At 39.8% G+C, this 14,508-nt stretch overlaps 1 protein-coding gene across 3 annotated transcripts in view; it reads left to right on the forward strand.

The window, feature by feature from the left end:
* Positions 1 to 14,508, forward strand: part of lima1a (LIM domain and actin binding 1a) — a 51,153-nt gene that overhangs the window by 11,425 nt on the left and 25,220 nt on the right. For all 3 annotated transcript variants that reach the window (XM_074682202.1, XM_074682204.1, XM_074682203.1), the window contains exons 3-4: positions 951 to 996; positions 9,312 to 9,725. In XM_074682202.1, the coding sequence (XP_074538303.1) occupies positions 951 to 996; positions 9,312 to 9,725 (460 nt within the window). The remainder of the gene's footprint in view (positions 1 to 950; positions 997 to 9,311; positions 9,726 to 14,508) is intronic.

The raw sequence follows: 14,508 nt of genomic DNA on the forward strand, positions 1-14,508 counted from the left end.
AAGTAAATCTCCAAAGGGAGACCTGGCCAAGACAGACAGTAGCATAAACACAAAGCTACAAACAGGAAGCACAAAAAGAGACTAATTACAGTCAATCAAACAAAAGATAATGGATTAAAATCATTTTCCGGGAAACAACTGTTCAATATGAAACAATTGAAGAAAACCAGACTGTCTGGATTAAGACAGATTGAACATATTTTAATTTACATTTTCCACAGTAAACTTTCACAGTGAGGTGAGATTTCTCATGAAAACACCACCACTGTTCAGGAGTGAAGAGGAACTGCACAGTCAGTAGGGGGCGCCAGATCTCACACAAAGATGAACCTTGTAATACGTTTTTCCCATTTAATTAAACTTGATGGTGTTTACTTCACAAATAATATCAAAAACAAAGGAAGGGAAAGAACAGTTGCCACATTTGATCGTTAAAAGAAATGATGAGATATTAGATGAGATGTGGGCGGAAAACGAAGATGAAGAGGAGACGTGATTAACGACGATGAGACAACAAAGGAAAAAATCTGATCGGCTCAGCATTCAGGGTTGTGAAAGGGTTTCCTCTGAAGTCTGAAGAGAGGATGTAGAGAAACTACACGAGATGAATTCAGTCACCTGTTGAAAACCGGGGTTTCCTCTTTGAGGATGTTGAAAGTCTGTTTCCAGCTCCTGCTCTCATGACGAAACTCTTCTTGTGGGTTGAGGTTTCCTCCACGCTCGTCTGAAGTTTCCTGAAGGTGAAAGACGACAGAGTCTGCACAGAGCAGGCCTCGTCCCTCCTCCTCCTCTGCGTGTCCCGGCGTGGGCCTAAGATTTTCCAGTCAGATTAACGGCCACACGTGAAATCATCTGTTTTTGGAGCAGGAAAATGTCATGTTAATTTGCAGGGTGTGTGCTGCAGTCTGTGATCAAAACGACTCAAAGCGTCTCTATCTCTTTGTCTCCAGGTATCAGCTGGCAGCCGAGGAGGGAAACGCAGAGAGGAAGAAAGTGGTAGGCCCTCAATTTTTTTTATTTATCAAACATCAAAGTTTTTCAGGTGAAAGCATGATTTTTTTAGGCGCTCATTTTCTGGCGTTGTCGGCAGGATTGCGTTTGAGTTTATAACCCACTGCTGAAGTATTTGCATTTCATGTCGAGAGTTAAAACCTTGCACAGTCGACACTTCCTGCACACACAGGCTGTGGTTATCTCGGCCTGAAACAGTCGTATGAAGTTTCCTGAAGCAGATCGTTGAAGATGCATTTAATGAAGTGAAACTTGAGTGAAAGTGGCTCCAAACTGCTCAGGTATGACCTCACGAAGCTGCACCGTGCATGCAAATCTCGGGTGTTATCAGAGGCATTAATCTCCTGTTGTCAAACATGGAGTCGTGCTGTATCAGCCTGTGCCGTCTTGCAGCGGTAGGTGGGTGTTAACAGGATGCCTCAGTCCCACCTGATCTGTGAGGGAGGGGAGGGTTAGAGGAGCGTCTCTGCAGAGCGTGAAGGCTCAGAGCGCTTCTCGACGGACTCAGGTAGGTGTGGTGCGCCCCTCTGCTCGCTCAAATCTTTGTTTCTTGGTTTTCTGAAGACATCTTGGTGCAGCTTTCTCTCAGATTCTGTAACTTTGTGATGATTTAAATAATAAGCCTTTATGGAAAGTTTGTTCTGATTTAAGTTTGTAGTTTGCTTTTTTGGTCAAGCAAAAGTTGCACAGGAGAGAGAAGCTGAATGAAATCAACGAAATGTTAATTAAGAAGTGGAAGGATTAAAATAATTCTTGTTTGAAGCATCAGTTTCTGCAGAGGCTGTGAGTTTGTGTCTGTAGATGATGGGAAACGATCTGCAGCAAAGGGCTGAGGTTAAGGTCTCTCTGGTGGCTGCTGTGATGAGTTTAAAGCCTCTGTCTACGTGACACGACTCGCTGTAACCGCTGAAACCACCTGTAGCTGTGAGGCTAATTATGCAGAAAGAAAACAGCGAGTGTGAGTGAAAAAAAATGCAAATGAAAGCGTGCTGACTGAACATAAAGGCGCTGTGAGGTCACCTCATCAGTGACCTCAAAATTGTTTTGCTTTCATATGTTTGCCTGGGACTTAGACCTGAAGCCTCTGGTGGACACTGGAGCCTATCAGTCAGACAGAAAAAGGACAGAAGAGCAGAAGAAAGATAAACTTATCATTTTGCATCCTGGGAAAAGTTGTCTTGGAAATCACTCCCTATTCAGTATAAGGTGAATTCACCATTTTGTAGTACTGTCCGAAATCTGGGCGAGCATGATCATTCACTATATAGTCCACTCATTGTATCCCACAATGCATTTTGAAACGAAGTGTATTAGCAATGTTCACTATTGAAGCAATATACACCATCATGCATTACGGTTAAAACAGTAGAAATGGATGATAACATGATTACTATTAACTGCTAACATGATTAATGATTACTAATAACAAGGTTACTGATAACTGATAAGATGATTAATGATTCCTGATAACATGGTTACTGAAAACTGATAACATGATTAGTGATAACATGATAACATAAGTAATTACTGACAACATTATTACAATAACTGATCACTTAATAATAATAACTGATAACATGATAACTGATTACTGACAACATAATTACTGATAACATGATTACTGATAACTGATAACATGATTAATGATTCCTGATAACATGATTACTGATAACTGATAACATGATTAGTGATTACTGATAACATAAGTGATTACTGACAACTTGATTACTATAACTGATCACTTAATAATAACTGATAACATGATTAATGATTCCTGATAACATGATTACTGATAAATGATAACATGATTAGTGATTACTGATAACATGAATAGTGATTACTGATAACATGATTAGTGATTACTGATAACATAAGTGATTACTGACAACATAATTACTATAACTGATCACTTAATAATAACTGATAACATGATAAGTGATTACTGACAATATAATTACTGACAACATAAGTGATTACTGACAACATAATTACTAATAACTGATAACATGATTAATGATTACTGATAACATGATCAGTGATTACTGATAACATGATTACTGAGAACTGATAACATGATAACTGATAACATAAGTGATTACTGACAACATAATTACTGAGAACTGATCACTTAATAATGATTACAGATAACATGATTACTGATAACATTATTAATGATTACTGATAACATGATTAGTAATTACTCATAACATTATTACTGTTTACTGATAACATGATTACTGACAACATAATTACTGATAACTGATCACTTAATAATGATCACTGATTACATGATTGCTGATAACATTATTAATGATTACTGATAACATGATTACTGACTATTGATAACATGATTACTGATAACATGATTGCTGATTACATTATTAATGTTAACTGATAACATGATCAGTGATTACTGATAACATGATTAGTGATTACTTATAACATGATTAGTGATTACTGATAACATGATCAGGGCGTTAGCCGCTGAACTGTTCATCAGGGATGATGCATTCACTGGAATATAAGAATATGTGGCTTATTTATTTAAAAAGATAATGTGTATTGAATCTTTGTATTATATTTGGCTGTCGCAGAAAATATGCTAAGTATAATATTGTTGTCACTGAAATAAATACCTTTTTGTAGTGTTTCAGAAAAATTATAACTCTACATTCCCAGCAGTCCGATGGTGATGCAAGAATAATTACGTCACTGTCAGCGGCTGGTGAGTGAGTGAGTAGTGTCCGAAAAGTTGTTTTAATTTAGCTGATGTAATTAACTGTATAGTGAGTAGTGAGCAAGGAATGAGTGAATACCCACAAATTTCACTCAAAGACTTAATAAAGTGAATTTTGCTTAATATGGGACCTTTAAATGCATACAAACAGTACCGCTTTTGACCACAGGTGTCACTGTAATCAACACTGATCAGAGAGTCCTCACAGAGACGGTTTTTATCGTCTGTCTTTACAAAGCAGCTGCTTTCCCTGCAGGATGCTCCGAACCTCCCTGTCATAACATCGCGCTCTGGATCTTTGTCTTTTTGCAAATCCATCTCTTAAAGTTTTTCATGCAGAAATTTGAATGACAGAGAAACAAAACCTCAGATAACTCTTCAAGAAAAACAGGAAGCAAATGAAGAAATGCAGCTGAGTTTTGTGGAAACGTGTTCAGACAAACACGGAGAGAGCAGGACTTTGGGTTTAACTCCTGAGTCAGAAGACTTCTCCTGTCCTCTCTGCTTGTACCTCTCCCTCTCATTTCCTGGACGTATTTTCCCTCACGGAGCGCCCGTCCGAGCGACTGAGCGAGCGTCTCTGTTTCTGATTTTCTCCCCCTCCCCTCCCCCGTCCGCCTCCCCTCTCCTGCTCTGTTTCCTCCCCTCTGTGTTGTAGGGGGTGGGCTTGTTACTTCATGCTGCTCTGATCACTTCAAGTCTTTCACATCTGGGACAGCACACACACACACTCCTCACACACACACATACACGCAGCAGCACACAACGCCAACTGGACCGCCGGCTCTCCAGCCTCTCCTCAGGTTTTTACTCTTCATTCGCAGCTTTGTCCTGGACTTCCCCGGCTCTGCGTCTTCCTGTTGCGTCTCCTGCAGGTCCAGGTTTGCAGACGTGCTCGCTGAGCTCTTTGTCTTTCCTCCTTTTCTCCTCCTCCTCCTCCTTTTTCTCTCCGTGTTCAGGTAGAAGCAGGGGATTCCTGTTGTGTGGTTAAACTTTTCTGTGTGTGTGTGGTGTTAAATATAGATCGTTTGGTTTCATTCAGCGCCCGTTGGATCGGGTGGCGTCCGTCCAGCATTGATGGAATTCATTGAGCAAACTAAAACCAGCTTTACAGAGCGGCTCCCATCGCTCGCTGGGAGTCCTCGCTCTGACAAAGCTTTAGGAAAAGTGAGTCATCAGATTTAAACCGAGCGGCCGGCTCTTCCTCTCTCCTGCTTTTTTCCACCTTTTCTAAACCTTTGCACTCATTTCCTGTCCTGAACATCTGTGTGATCTCTGCGTCGTGTCAGTTTCAGACTCAAACTTCATCAAATCTTTACTTTTGGGAGGTTTGATGAAAGTTTTTCCACTTTTCAGATGCAGATCATCAGTTTCCAGTCTGTTTTGATCATATCAATGAGAAAAACTAAACAAAAGAGCATTTTCTGACTAGCTGTCACCGTGAGCTGATTCGATTGATGGGTCTGAAATGGAAACTATTTACATTTTATGCTTCAAACTCCTGAAAAATGTGAGAATGTTTTGAAAAAGTTAAACAAAAATCACTCGGAAGACTTTTATTTTGAAGGATTTCGGTTGGAAATTTTGACATTTTCAGACTAGAAGTATGTCATTCTTAAAAAGAAAAGTCAGAAAAAGTTAAGTTTCTGGTGGCAAAATAATATTATGTTCAAAAGAAATGAAAAAAATATGTTTTTTAAAGTTGTGTGTAAAATTAGCTTATTTAAAGCCGCAGTAAGGAACTTTTGGCTTGTACTGACTTTGGCGCCCCCTCTGGTCAAACTGATGCATCACAACATCTTAAAGTAACATTTTCAGACAGACTTTAAGAAAGTTTAAATATTTACCGAGAAAAAGTTTTTCTGCAGCCACCTGTCAATCATCCTGGCTCCGCCCCCTTCGACGCAGCTTCAGGCGTTCAAACTGACAGAGCAGCTACTTGCCGTCGTCCTGATGGTTTTGTTTGTGTTTAAGGTCATAAGAAGCGTCAGTTTCAGTTTGTTTTCCAACCAGAAACTCTTCACAGCTCCTCAAAGACAAACAGAACTTATTTATTAACCTGAAGTTTGCAGAGTGTGTTTTTGTTTGGCTACTTCCTGGTTTGTCTTTCACACTCGATGTCGACTCCTGAAGCTTTTAGTGCTCGTCATGTTCTCTGTGGTGGGTGAATCAGAGTCTGCAGGTTGGGGATTTTTGGGAAACAGTCATTTTTTTGACACCAAACTGCAAGGATTGATCCTGATCAGTGAATGTGTGCAGGATTTAGGGACAAATCCAGATTGTTTTTTGCAAAATGAGACAAATTAAACATTTTCATTCATAAAACAGATAAAATATTATTTCATACGTACGACAGATGGAGTAAAAAAAGGGTAAATCTTAAAACTATAAGAAACTTTGTTTTATTGCACTATATCACTTTTTTATTGTCCCCTACTCTTTTTAGAGGACACGATGCTTTCTTACAGGGACGTCTTATTTTTTTTTCCCCAATTTTTTTTTGAAAAGACAAAAAATTAAATACATATATTCTTTTTTTTTTTTTTTACTTTTTTTTTTAATTTATGTTTTTTTTTTTTCCAGATAAAGCATACAAACACAAGAAAAATAGAACAGAAAAATAAAAGAAAAAAAAAATAAGTAGAAAAAAATAAAAATAAAATTCAGGTAGTTTATAGAGCAGTGGTTCAAGCCTTCAATGACATATACACAATCCATTTTTCCCAGTTGTGCAAAAAGTTTCTACTCTTAGGTTAAGTGAAAAAGTCAATCTTTCCATACCTTCAATTTGAGACAGAATATTGATCCAGTCTTTGTTGGTGGATCGAGTTGCAACCTTTATCGTGTAACAGCTTTTTTACTAGCTGCTAATAAAATCTTTAATAAATACTTATCTTTTTTTGAGAGGTGGGTAGGGATGTTGCCAAGATAGATTGTGGAAAAAGAGCAGTCAATCCCAGGATCCAGGAATTCCAAAATATGTGAAAGTGGTCTGTTAGTTGTTCTCCGCATTTCCTCCAACATAGACCCCTACCAACCTCTGCTTCTTGGATACATTTTTATTTTTGGAGTTATAAAGTACCTAAATACACATGTTCATACATATTCATACACAGCACCTTTTACAGAAAAATTACAAAAGCATAGCAGCCTTCAACACTATTACACTACAACACTAATATCCCACAGTCTTTGATGTATAACATAAAAAAACCCAGACACTCTCAAAAATGTTTTCTGCCATTTATTACATAGGAAATCCTTTCCAGTGGGAGGGTAGACAACATCTGTTGTTGGGCGTTATGTTTATTTTATTTACTTGTTTATTTTCTGTGTACAAGAAACATTGCTTCGTAATAAGAACAGGTCTGGAGTCGTAGCTAGCTTGTGACTCCTGTCCCTCGTCCGGCGTCCAAGATTAAAACAGAAGAAACAGAAAGTTGAGTTTAAGATCCTTTAAAAACGCTCGGTCTGCTCCGTTGCTGGCGTGTCAATTTACAAAAGAAAAAGGAACAGAGCAGGACAGGAAGTTGTGCATTTAGACTACCTTAAAGTGATCCTCCGGGATGGAACAAGTTGGGTCCTATCTCAAGGTTTAGGGAAGAAATTACCCCTACAGCAGTGTTTTTGTGCAGCAGAAGCCCAGAGCGCTCGCACCAAACACCCCCTCCCTGCTCCTCTGCTGGTTTCCTCTGCACTCAGACGGGGCCATATTTTACTTGAACAAAAACACAAATAAACGGACTCCCACTGAAAAAATCTGATATGGGTCTGCATTCACGCTTTATTTAGAGAATTTTCAGCGCGTTACTTTCACACAAAAACACCGCTAAATAAGGCGCTAGTTCTCATCGTGTCTCTTCGTCCTGGCAGACTACCTGCGTTTGTTTATATCTGACACGCCACGCACGGACTGATACACTCAGTGGCGAGCGCCTTGTAGCCAGCTGTGGCTCTGCAGCGGAGGTAGCGTCGGTTTACGACATGATGAGAGCTAAAGCCTTATTTAGCTGTGTTTTTGTGTGAAAGTAACGCGCTGAAAATTCTCTAAATAAAGCGTGAATGCAGACAGATATCAGATTTTTTCGGTGGGAGTCTGTTTATTTGTGTTTTTGGTCAAGTAAAATATGGCCCCGTCTGAGTGCAGAGGAAACCTGCAGAGGAGCAGGGAGGGGGTGTTTGGTGTGAGCGCTCTGGGCTTCTGCTGCACAAAATCACTGCTGCAGGGGTAATTTCTGCCCTAAACTTTGTGATAGGACCCAACTTGTTCCATCACTATCACTTTTAAACACCCAGTGACTTTCAAAATAAAACGAGTCGTGTCCAAACCAGATGGTATTTATCTTGACTACAACAGCAAACCGACAGAATGAGCAGAGCCAGACCAGGAGTCAACAGGTTTAAGGTTTTACAGCCCAACATGAACCAAGAGAGGGTCATCCTTACGGGTGGAAATCTGGGGAACTCTTGAACGATCTTTTAAGACCCAAATAATCCTGTTTTCTCTGACTATGTAAACACCAAAACTACCTAAGAAGAGTGAACTCTCTTCTTTTATGTCTCTCTTTCTGTTTTGATCCAAAAAACAAGATAAATAATACTTTTTTTGATCGTATTTATCTAGGTTTGTTGAAAGTTTTTCCACTTTTCAGATGCAGATCATCAGTTTTCAGCTCTGTTCTGATCATATTAATGAGAATAACTAAAAAAAATGAGCATTTTCTGACTTGTTTTTGAAGATCCTGTTGAGATGAAGCTGTCACCATGAGCTGATTCAACTGATGGGTCTGAAATGGGAACTATTTCTTTAAACCTTTAAAAAAATGTATGAACATTTTATGCTTCAAACTCCTGGAAAATGTCAGAATTTTTGAAAAAGTTAGACAAAAATCACTTGGAAGCCTTTTATTTTGAAGGATTTTAGTGAGAAATTTTGACATTTTCAGACTCAAAGTATGTCATTCTTAAAAATTCTATTTCGGGCGCTTTATCCTTTGATCCTCTCCATGATCTCCGTCGTCTTTTCTCACGATGGCGTCGCTCTTTCTCTTTGAACTACCACAACACATCCTCAGTTGGAGTGTGAGCTGCTTGAACTTTTCTGACTCGCAGTGTCTCACTGTGTCTCTGTCATCTCACATTTCTCCTCATATCCATGCTGAGCTCTCGTCCAAAGAGCACACTGCTCTCGCCCACAGTAGTTTACAAGCAGGATTTTGATTGACAAGCCAATTGAACAAAAAGTGGATTTATACATCTTCTCTTCTTCCTGTTTTCATTTGATTAGGCTACAGTTTTGTGATGCCCTAGAATTCAGATTCTTTATTTGGGAACCTTAAGCAGATATGAGATTAAAATGTGATTAATTCGATTAATTAATTACAAATCCAGTAATTAATTTGATTTTTTTTTTTTAATCGCCTGACAGCAATAAAAATAATAGAATAAAATAACTTTAATGATCTCAAACTGGGAGATTGTGGTGTTATAGCAGCAGTTATCAGAGCAGTAAAATATAAAAATCAGCACTTGAAATATTTAACGTCTTTGTTTCCCTCCACAGGAGCCGCTCCCCTCCACGCTGCGCAGCGGGAACCTGAGTGTTTTAAAGAAACGTTGGGAACAGCAGCAGCAGCAGAGGTCCATCACCAGAGCTCCACCCAGACCTTCACCCTGCAGCCCCGCAGACCCCCACACCCCCACGAGTCAGCCGGCCGGCCCTAAACCCACGCCCACATCACAAATCAAGTCTGACATCCTGAAAACCAGCCGCGCACGCTCTGAGGATCTGACTCCTGAGCTGGAGACGCAGCTTCACCCCCAGACCAGCTCCAACCACCACCTGGCAGACATGGAGAAGCCCAGCAGAGACTCAGAGGAGCCGGAGAGAGCTCCAGCTGAAGTCCCCGAGTCGGAGAAACCCAGCATTCCTCTGAACAGCCTGAAGATGATGTTTGAGAAGGGGGAGACCGACCAGGTGAGCAGACTCTCCTCTTAAACCCTGACGTTTTAGCTCCAACACTGATTTCTGACGCTGCGTTCACACGTCGGACTCTGGGAAGGTGTTTCTGCATAAATTCAGGAGGATCAGATTCCTCTTTTTGCTTTGGCTCATGGATCGCTCCAGGAAGATGTTGTGAAATGTTCAGGCATCCTGTGAATGTGTGAAAGGGGCTTTACCTTCACGTCTGGACAGGATCACATTCTTCACACGACGTGATTCCAGATTTGTTTGCTTCTTTGTCTGATCATGTTAAACTCAAACTTCTGGATGTTTTTCTGAGAAGCAGAGATCACTCGTCGAACCGTGATACTCAGTGTTTCCAAAATCACTGAATTAAGTCTGAATATTACAGACGAGTTTCTGGAGGAAGTGCGGCAGGAGCAGAGTCCATTTATCATTTACCGTTTCTCTTGTAATCAGTAACTTTGTCAAAGTCTGCAGAACAACATCATCAGGAACAGAAAACCAAAACTAAACTTCTGATCTGCGTTTTTCTCTGCTGAAAACGATTTCTGTGATTAATTTTGTAGTGATGGTGAACACTGGAGCCTAACTGTCAGACAGAAAAAGGACAGAAGAGCAGGAGAAAGAGAAACAGGAGAAATAGAGCACCAGCTAAAGGCTAACACACAAACTAAAGGCTGAAACAGGAGCTCAAAACTGAAACACTAGCTAGAAGCTTAAACAAGCTAAAACAAGTTAAAGGCTAAAACAAGAGCTTAGTGCTAAAACTTGAGATGAAGACTAAAACACAAGCTCCTGGCTCAAACATGAGCGAAAGGCTAAAGCAAGAGCTAAAGGCTTAAACATAAGCTAAAGGCTAAAATGCAAGGTAAATGCTAAAACATGAACTAGAAGTTAAAGCACGAGCTAAAAGCTTAAAGAAGCTATAGGCTCAAACATGAGCTAAGTGCTAAAACACAGGTTAAAGGCTCAAACATGAACTAAAGGCTAAAACATGAGCTAAAGGCTAAAGTGCAAGCTAAATGCTAAAATATGAACTCGAAGTTAGAACACGAGCCAAAAGCTCAAACTATAGACTAAAACATGAACTAAGCGCTAAAACGTGTGCTAAGTGTTAAAACACAGGTTTAAGGCTTAAACATGAACTAAAGGCTAAAACATGAGCCAAAGGCAAAAACATTAGCTAAAGGCTAAAATGAAAGCTGAATGCTGATATATGAACTAGAAGTTAACACAAGCTAAGAGTTTAAAGACGCTACAGGCTAAAACATGAGCTGAAGGCTAAAACATCAACTAAGCGCTGAAACGTGTGGTAAAGGTTAAGAAACAAGCTAAAGGCCAAAACACAGGCTAAAGGCTTAAACAAAGGCCAAGAGCTAAAACACGAGCTAAAGGCTAAAACACGAGCTAAAGGCTAAAACACGAGCTAAAGGCTGAAACACAAGGATGGCTGGCTAGTAAACTACTGTACAAACTGACAGTGTTATCTTGTTGTCACGTTAGCCTACAGATACATCGGAGCATCGTATAGCCATGGCTTTATGTAGCGCTATCGGCTAGTAGCCGGCATCTTCAACGTTAGCTGGATGTCACGTTTTAAACTGTAGCGCTTACCTTGTCGTGTTGCATTCGGTAAAAGGTTGACTTGAACAAAGAAAATTTGTTTCTGGTTAAAGTCAAATCTTTACAACAGTGAGCGGAGACTCCGGCCCAGAGGGTGGCGCTACAGTCACATTAAAACAGATCCTCCTCACGGCATCTTTAAGACGGATTTTAATCAAGGATGAAAAACAGTTTTTTAAAGTTGGGACTGATTCAGTCACTTCATTCTTTCACCGTCCTCTTAGACCTGGAGAAGCTGAGATGTTGGGTCATCAGTCAGACGTTTGGTGTTTGTTTTTCTCTGTGTGGTTTCTGCTCCTTCAGTTTGAGAATTTAGAAATAGAGGTTAAAACTGTGACAGGATGGATCTGCTTTGCGATCTACATATTTAATAACTTTGACCAGTTTTTCAGATTAAAATCAAAGATTTTTCGACGTGGACTAAAAATACTCGAGTTGTAAGAGAAGGAACAGGACGAACTCCTGATTCGCTTCACTTTAAGTAAAAACAATCAGCTTCTTCTCAGAGAGGTCAGATCCCTGCAGTGATGGCACACTGTGAGTCACATGGTGCAGCTTCACTTCACACACACACACACACACACACACACACACACACACACACACACACACACACACACACACACACACACACACGCTCAGCTGACTCACACATCCTCTGGACAGGCACCAGTAACTCGAGCCCTCTTTCACGCCCCTGCAGGCTGCTAATTGTTTTTTGTTGAGCAGAGAAGTCGGCTCCTTTAGCGTCCAGTCATGCGTCGCCTCCAGGCGTGTAAAACGTAGAGCGCTGCCGGTCGAGGTGTGGCGTGTTAACAACAACACGCTGTGTTTCCTCCACACAGAGCGCTCTCTTTATGACAGGAGGGGACGGTTATGAGGCTTCAAGAGGAAAACTGACGATGCATTATTCACTGAGTTAAAGAGATCAACATCAGATCCTTTAAATACAAACATTAGATGTAAGGAAGCCTTTTAGTTTCAGTAACGAGCTGCTGTTATCACATTTCTCCTTTAGCGTCTTCTCAAAAACCTGCTCAGCATCAAACACCAGACAGGAAGTGTGTGACGTTTATTTATGTATGTGGCGTCTCTCAGACCAAAGTGACAGAGCGCTCAAGATGAAACTAAAAGACGACCTAAGCTGTGAAGCCGCAGATACATGTGTGAAATTAAAGAAGCAAAGTTCTCAGATCAGTTGAAAGAAGATACGAGACTTTTTTTTTGACCTTATTGGTTTCTGAAGCTGCAGCTTCCTGCATCGACTGCAGGAAGAGATGGAGGCGTCTCATGTTCAGGGGTTTATTTATTAAGACTCCTTAAATGGAAGTGAGCTGGTTAGCATGTCCCTTAGATTAGCAGTTAGCATGTATTTGTGGAGCTACAGCAGCTTCAGTGGTGTAAACTAGGGGTGGGTAAGAATATTGATGAATCGAGGCATCAAAATTAGTGCTGTCAGGCGATTAAAAAAATTAATCTAATTAATTGCAGGATTTGTAATTAATTAATCTAATTAATCACATTTTAATCTCATATCTGCTTAAGGTCCCAAAATAAAGAATTTGAATTCCAGGACATTAAAATTACATTAAAAGACATTAAAAAACATTTAAAAATAAGGTGGGAACATATACAACACACTTTTAGGTGCCCTGAGGCATAAGGAACTCATGAAAAAAGTTTTATGGTTCTATCTTTACAAAATCTACACAGTCCTGCACCTAAGATAAGCTGATTTGATTTTTAGGACCGGGTCTAAAGGCTAAAAACTGTGAGGAACTATGTACAAAACACTTAACTCAAGTCTTGGATCAAAGAAAAGTGAAGTATTCTCAGTTTAACATGCTCTGAACACACAAACTGTTGCTGATTGGTGCAGAGCAGCCCCAAGCTGAAACATGACACCAGGAAGCTGGAAGGAAATTTTCAAAGAATTCTTAAGATTTAAATACAGAACATATATCGATAATTCAGGGCTTGTTTGATGCAGTAAAGAGTGTAGAATTATCTGTTTTTTACAGAATTGAGCTAGAGCAAAAGGTTGATTTTCTGCAGATTTTCAAAAAGGACGTGTGAATGAACGCGATGTGGACGGCAGTCACAAATCACTCTCGCTTCCCTCCCTCCGGTTTAAAGCATGTTGCTGACGTCACGTGCGATACATTCAGGGACCGTCGGAAATTTGAAAATCTGACGAGAACACCACTTTTTCCAAGTAGGACAAACGGTTTGTAAATGCCAGACATTTAAAAATAAGTGCGTCTTTGAACGCCTCGCGGGTTTGGGATCCAGATTAATCTGCGTTCATTTTTATAACGTGTTTATTTGCGGTGTAATTAATTAATCTAATTAACGCATTAAAATGACAGCCCTAATCAAAATATTTCCTCGTCCAATTCAATATCGATTCAGCAAATCCTCTGAATCGATTAATCTTCCTGGCAAATGGGGGGAGTGTGCGTGTTATTCGCGTTGTAGGGCCACCAGAGACCAAACAACAAAAAAATGGCAGCCAAAGCAGCAGCAGCAGCATTCAGCCAGATCCTTTAGCTTTAAAGTCTGACGTTTGGGTTGTTTTATTGCTCCAAAACATGAGGTGACAAACTACATATGTTCACATGGGGCATAAAAATCAATAATCGAAGCATTTAAATCGATATAGAATCGAAATTGAAACGAATCGTCAGGTTCTTGGCAATACCCAGCCCCAGTGTAACTGTCTTTTGATGTTATTTATGATATATAGGGCTGCAAGTAACGATTATTTTAGTAATCCATTACTCTGGCGATTATTTTTACGATTAATCGATTAATCTTAAAAAAAGGATGAGAATGTATGATAGTAAAATTTGCAAAACCAAACATGCGTTGTTATTTTAGTTGATGACTATTGTTTGCTTAATGATATTTACAAAGAAACAACATATTTGAACATGATTAAACTGACCAGATGCTACATTTATAAAGTATAAAAAATTATATCAATGTATTGTCACTTTAAGAATCAAGTTTGGGCAAAATAACAAGAAAATATGTCGTTATGTCATCAGAGTAAGAACTTAGTGGGCCAAAAAGGCATCAGCTAACGCCAATGCTAACGTTGGTTTTATGAACTCCTCCTGGTTTCAAACGGGGTGACGATTTAATAAAAAGACTGAACGAGTCCTAA

This window comes from Halichoeres trimaculatus, unplaced genomic scaffold (genome assembly GCF_033239565.1).
Source record: "Halichoeres trimaculatus isolate MK-OKI-2021-1 unplaced genomic scaffold, fHalTri1.1 fHalTri1_scaffold_11, whole genome shotgun sequence".
Lineage (NCBI taxonomy): Eukaryota > Metazoa > Chordata > Actinopteri > Labriformes > Labridae > Halichoeres > Halichoeres trimaculatus.